Source organism: Taurulus bubalis (assembly GCF_910589615.1).
Source record: "Taurulus bubalis genome assembly, chromosome: 3".
In the NCBI taxonomy this organism is placed as follows: domain Eukaryota; kingdom Metazoa; phylum Chordata; class Actinopteri; order Perciformes; family Cottidae; genus Taurulus; species Taurulus bubalis.
The window spans coordinates 42,339,786-42,346,036 of record NC_136591.1 but is presented as its reverse complement, the minus strand read 5'-3'; the positions used below and the strand labels follow the sequence as shown (position 1 = coordinate 42,346,036).

General features: G+C 45.4%; 2 protein-coding genes across 2 annotated transcripts in view; one reads left to right on the top strand and one right to left on the bottom strand.

Moving 5' to 3' along the window:
• ccdc171 (coiled-coil domain containing 171) overlaps nt 1-1,112 on the bottom strand; it is a gene marked incomplete at both ends in the record, with an annotated part of 21,472 nt that extends 20,360 nt beyond the window's left edge. The window contains 2 exons of the mRNA XM_079215880.1: nt 1-36; nt 1,033-1,112. The exon at nt 1-36 is cut by the window's left edge and continues 25 nt beyond it. Of these exons, the coding sequence (XP_079072006.1) occupies nt 1-36; nt 1,033-1,112 (116 nt within the window). The remainder of the gene's footprint in view (nt 37-1,032) is intronic.
• A 1,193-nt stretch (nt 1,113-2,305) lies between these two features.
• On the top strand, nt 2,306-5,975 carry wdr55 (WD repeat domain 55; the record flags this gene model as incomplete). Its single annotated transcript, XM_079214778.1, has 4 exons — nt 2,306-2,848; nt 3,090-3,196; nt 3,622-3,891; nt 5,131-5,975. 4 exons carry the CDS (start codon nt 2,306-2,308, stop codon nt 5,462-5,464), a joined length of 1,254 nt encoding a protein of 417 aa, XP_079070904.1. The 3' UTR covers nt 5,465-5,975.
• Between the last annotated feature and the right edge of the window lie 276 nt (nt 5,976-6,251).

The window sequence follows — 6,251 nt, the reverse complement described above, 5'->3', positions numbered from 1 at the left end:
TCCAGCTGCTCCTCCAGCTGATGGACTCTGAGCCTCCTGGACGTGTCTCGTCCTCCTTCTCGTCCTCCTTCTCTTCCTCCTTCTCCTTCTCCTTCTCCTCCTCCTCCTCCTCCTCCTCCTCCTCCTCCTCCTCCTCCTTCTGACGCCGCCCTCCTGCTCCTCACCTCCTTCTCCCTCTTCCTCCCTCCGTCTCCTCTCCTCCTGTCCTTCCTTCCTCCCTTCTTCCTCTCATCCTCCTCCTCCTCCTCTCTCATTCCTCTCTCTCCTTGCTTCCTCTCCTCCTCCTCCTCTCTCATTCCCCTCTCTCCTTGCTTCCTCCTCTCCTCCTCCTCCTCCTCTCTCCTTCCTGTCTCTCCTTGCTTCCTCTCCTTCTGCATGATGACGTCATTCAACCTGCAGAGAGAGAGTACACGTTAAAGTATATCATTGTGTACTTTGCTCTCTCCTCCTCGAAGCATACCGCATAGAGTATTACTAAGTATCAGAGGTACATAGAGTACTCCTTATTGTACTACACCTCAGAGGTACATAGAGTACTCCTTATTGTACTACGTCTCAGAGGTACATAGAGTACTCCTTACTGTACTACACCTCAGAGGTACATAGAGTACTCCTTATTGTACTACGTCTCAGAGGTACATAGAGTACTCCTTATTGTACTAAGTATCAGAGGTACATAGAGTACTCCTTATTGTACTACGTCTCAGAGGTACATAGAGTACTCCTTACTGTACTACGTCTCAGAGGTACATAGAGTACTTCTTACTGTACTTCGTCTCAGAGGTACATAGAGTACTTCTTACTGTACTACACCTCAGAGGTACATAGAGTACTTCGTACTGTACTTCATCTCAGAGGTACATAAAGTACTTCTTACTGTACACACTAAGATGATGTCATTCAACCTGCAGAAAGAATACACATTAAATATATATTCTTAAATCTTAAATAAACACAGTTCAGATAAACAAATCCGTCTCAGTAAATATTGCCTGTGAGATAGTACTCGCAGTAACAGGAGTATCTGTGTACTTTATGCACTCGTGTATGCGTATGACTGTACACATGGTCCGGGGCCCCGGAGGCCGGTTGCTGGGCGGGCTCGTTGCCATGGTAACGGACGCGCTCGCGTCAGGGAGAAGCGATCTCCGTTCACGGATTCATCCGGTAAACATTCACCCTCAAGCCTCCGGAGTTAAAACCAGTAAGAAACAAACACTGAGGCTGTTTACAATCCCCCGGATGCCCGGGACACTTCCGGTATAAACGCTGCTGATGGCTAACGTCTAGCTGTACCGGGGTTATGTTTACAACACGAACAAAGCGTAATTACAGTAAGAAGTACTCTATGTACCTCTGAGACGAAGTACTGTTCTCCATAGTGCTCCAGTCCCAGTGTAGCCAGTAGGAGACCTCTACCGGGAACCAGTAGCGGCCATAGTACAGCTGCACGCGGCTGGTAGTAACGTCTAGAAACACTTACAGCGACATCAGTCCGGGAGCCGTTTGAATCTGACGCCATCTTTAGCGTCTACACGTCACTTCCGCATTCACTCCGGATTGGCTGGGAAACCGGCCAATGGGGACCGCCCATTTTGAAACGTCATATATTTACTTTAGATCGTCAAGAGTTCAATTTTAAAACTACTTATGGATTTAATAAAACTCAAATAAAACATTTTTTTAAATACATTTTCTTACATATAACTATTATAAACTGTTTTACATAAACATACATCATCCTGGAAAAAAGAGCAACACAATGTATTTTAGTTGCTCTATTTTAATTTATTATATTCTCATTTAAAATCGGTGAAATATGTATTTATTTTCTTTTCATTCATTTGACATGTTCTGTGTGCATCATTTCATTGTGCAATCCTGCTACTGCATGAACATACAGCTGACATTATAATAATAATAATAATAACAATAATAATAATAAAGATTGGTAAGAATGCACATTGACCATCAAGTCATTTCAGAGTTTTGTTTTACAATATTACCAGAATCAGGTTTATTGAAGTAGGTTTTCACATACAAGGAATGTAGTAGGAGAAAAACATTTGTTTTAAAACAGTAGAAGCCAATACACATAAATAAAATTGTAAAATAATTACAATACAACATATTATTAAATATATATGTAATTAAAAATAAATAAATAAATATATTAAACAAAAATGTTGAATGCTTCTTGTTTTAAACGGTGCAGTACTGCAAGGTGCCGTAGGGGGCAGTGTGCTCCGTTCTCTCTGTAAAGCTACCATTTCTCCAGCGTAGAAGAAGAAAGAAAGCAAACAACATGGCGGCGCCCGCGGAACACGTTGAAACGGACTCCGCAGAGACGGATCCTCCAGAAACGGACCAAACGGGAGACCCAGACCCCGCCAGCGACCCAGAGACCCCGGACCCGGAAGCGCAGGACCCGGATGAGGACGAAGATGAAGACGAGGACGAGCCGCCCGAGCCGAAGGTCCGCGACACCCCGGAGGACATCCGGCTGGAGGCGATCGCCAACACGGTGGCGCTGCACCCGAGCCGGGACGTGCTGGTGTGCGGGGACGTGGACGGGGACATCTACGCGTACTCGTACTCGTGCACGGAGGGCCAGAACCGGGAGCTGTGGTCCTCGGGCCACCACATGAAGTCCTGCCGCCAGCTGCGCTTCTCCGCGGACGGGACCCGGCTGTACAGCGTCTCGCGGGACAAGGCCGTGCACCTGCTGGACGCGGAGCGCGGCACGCTGGTGACGCGCATCCGCGGCGCGCACCTGGCGCCCATCAACAGCCTGCTGCTGGTGGACCAGAACATCCTGGCGACCGGGGACGACGCGGGGACCCTGAAGGTGCGGGCCGGAAGTGACGTCACGGGAGAGAGGGAGCAGTATCAGAGAGAGTCACAATTATGAGTTAGAAAGTCACAATTATGAGATAAAAGATAGTAATTATGAGATAAAAGATAGTAATTATGAGATACAATATCACAATTAAGAAATACGAAGTGTTACTTAAACAAAGTCCTACATGATTTTAAATGGAGGAAACAGTTTTCTCCCCAGAATGTAACTTGTTGTTGTCCTAGTGGAGGTGTGGGACATGAGGAAGGGGACGGACATCATGGACCTGAAACAGCACGATGACTACATCAGTGACATCGCTGTGGACGAGGCCAAGAGGATCCTGCTCACCACCAGGTGGTTGTTGTTGTTGTTGTTGTTGTTCTTCGCCATAGAAGGCCATCAATTCATCTTTAAATTAAAGACTTGTAACATGTTTTCAGCCTTCTTTCCTTCTCTCTCTTCTCTTCTCTCCTCCTATCCTCTCCTTCTTTCCTTCTCTGTCTCCTCTCTCTCCTCCTCTCTCCTCTGTGTTCACTTCCTGTTCATCAGTCAGTTTCTCCTCATCTGGTCACATGACTGTTGGTCTCAGGTGAATAAATCATGACGTCATAGTTTCACTGAGGAGCTCAGATTTAATGTTTTTAACACAATCTGGTGACAGTAAACGGAACATTAGAGGAGAGATTGCGCAATGTGTTCAAAGACCGTCGTAAAGATGAAGATCTCACGACGTAGACGTTTCTCTGTGGCTAACCCCTCAGCCTGTCGCCCTCCCTCAGCGGCGACGGCACCCTGGGCGTCTTCAACATCAAGCGCCGGCGGTTCGAGCTGCTGTCGGAGTGCCAGAACGGCGACCTGACCTCGCTGGCGCTGATGAAGCGCGGCAAGAAGGTGGTGTGCGGCTCCAGCGAGGGCAGCATCTACATCTTCAACTGGAACGGCTTCGGGGCCACCAGCGACCGCTTCGCCATCAAGGCGGAGTCGGTGGAGTGCATCACCGCCGTGAGCGACAATATCGTGTGCACCGCCTCCATGGACGGGTACATCCGGTGAGTGGGGGCCACACTGGACCTTTGGACTTGATCCACGGGGGCCTTCTGAGAGTCCATTGGGGTCTTCTCAGTCTATTGGGGGCCTTCTAAGTCTTCTAAGAGTCCATTGGGGTCTTCTAAGTCTTCTACGAGTCTATTGGGGTCTTCTAAGAGTCCATTGGGGTCTTCTTAGTCTTCTAAGAGTCTATTGGGGTCTTCAAAGTCTTCTAAGAGTCCATTGGGGTCTTCTAAGAGTCCATTGGGGTCTTCAAAGTCTTCTAAGAGTCCATTGGGGTCTTCTAAGAGTCCATTGGGGTCTTCAAAGTCTTCTAAGAGTCCATTGGGGTCTTCAAAGTCTTCTAAGAGTCTATTGGGGTCTTCTAAGTCTTCTAAGAGTCCATTGGGGTCTTCAAAGTCTTCTAAGAGTCTATTGGGGTCTTCTAAGTCTTCTAAGAGTCCATTGGGGTCTTCAAAGTCTTCTAAGAGTCCATTGGGGTCTTCAAAGTCTTCTAAGAGTCTATTGGGGTCTTCTAAGTCTTCTAAGAGTCCATTGGGGTCTTCAAAGTCTTCTAAGAGTCTATTGGGGTCTTCTAAGTCTTCTAAGAGTCCATTGGGGTCTTCAAAGTCTTCTAAGAGTCCATTGGGGTCTTCAAAGTCTTCTAAGAGTCAATTGGGGTCTTCAAAGTCTTCTAAGAGTCTATTGGGGTCTTCTAAGTCTTCTAAGAGTCCATTGGGGTCTTCAAAGTCTTCTAAGAGTCCATTGGGGTCTTCAAAGTCTTCTAAGAGTCTATTGGGGTCTTCTAAGTCTTCTAAGAGTCCATTGGGGTCTTCAAAGTCTTCTCAGAGTCTATTGGGATCTTCTAAGTCTTCTAAGAGTCCATTGGGGTCTTCTAAGAGTCCATTGGGGTCTTCTAAGTCTTCTAAGAGTCTATTGGGGTCTTCAAAGTCTTCTCAGAGTCTATTGGGATCTTCTAAGTCTTCTAAGAGTCCATTGGGGTCTTCTAAGAGTCCATGTTGGTGTTTTTTCGAGTTTGAGCTAGTTTGATGGTCTGAGGTGAGGCTTCAATGATCCAAAGTGGTCTAAGCTGGTCTTTAACTGGATCACGTGATCTTTTGTCAGGCCACACTGGTCTACTGGTCCAAGCTGATGGTTTGAAGGTCTAAGATGCTTTAAACTGGTTCTAAATGGTCTTTAGTGGTCTAATGATAACCACTAAGTGGCATTGTGATGGTAAAGTTCTGTCTGTCCTCCATCAGAGCCGTCAACATCCTTCCCAACCGGGTCATCGGCTGCATCGGGCAGCACGTCGGCGAACCCATCGAAGAGCTCGCCACGTCCTGGGACTCCCGCTTCCTGGCCAGCAGCGCCCACGACCAGCTCATCAAGTTCTGGGACATTTCCAGTTTGCCCAGCACGACCGTCAACGAGTACCGCAAGAGGAAGAAGAAGGACGGGCGGATGAAGTCGCTGTCCAAGAAAGCCCACGGGGACAACGACTTCTTCTCAGGACTCGTAGAGGAGACGGAGAAGAAGAAGGAGGAGACGGAGGAAGAGCAGGAGGAAGAGGAGGAAGACAGCGGCAGCGATTAACAGAAGAGGTGTGGACCGTTGGACCCTCAATGAGGGATCAACATCTGGTCAAAAGGTTTCTCCTGTTGACAGGAACCCAACCACCAGATGAAGTGATGAAGAGTCCCAAAGGTCAACTCTTCATCACGCTGACTGAAGACACTAAGATAAAGAAGTATAACTGTGTCCGATACATTAAGAACGGTGCTTCATTTAAATCAATTTAGTTTTTTATTTATTTACAGCTGCTTTTGTTTTAAAACATTCAAAAACAAAAATACGTGCGATTAAAAAAAAATATATATAAAAAATAATCCATTGGGGATTCTTCGAAGAGTCCATTGGGTAGTCCGTTGGGTACATGCGACTTATAAAATATTAAAAAAAAGACTTTAAATCCAGAGAATGGTCGTATTGTTTTAGTTTCCCCAAAATCTGGTTTTCAAACAATAAATGGCTTTTTTCAGTCTGCTGGGGGAATTTGTGCTAAAAAATGTATTTGTATAAAGATTAAAACGTTTTTTTTTATAAATATGTGCAGTTTCCTTTTGTTGGTGTTTTAAAGAGTAACAGTTTTAGCATATTTAATAATTCATATTCCAAGTTTTTCATGTACATGAAGATGTTTAATTTTTTTCTTAGTCTGTCAGTGTTATACTCCTGGAGAAGTGTCAATGTGTATTTTTTCATTAGCTCACAGGAAAAACCTACATTAACCTAAAATACAGTACCGGTTAATATTAAAGAAATTTCAATAAACATTATACTTTTCCTCATATTTTTCAGTAAAGTAAATTATGTATTTTTT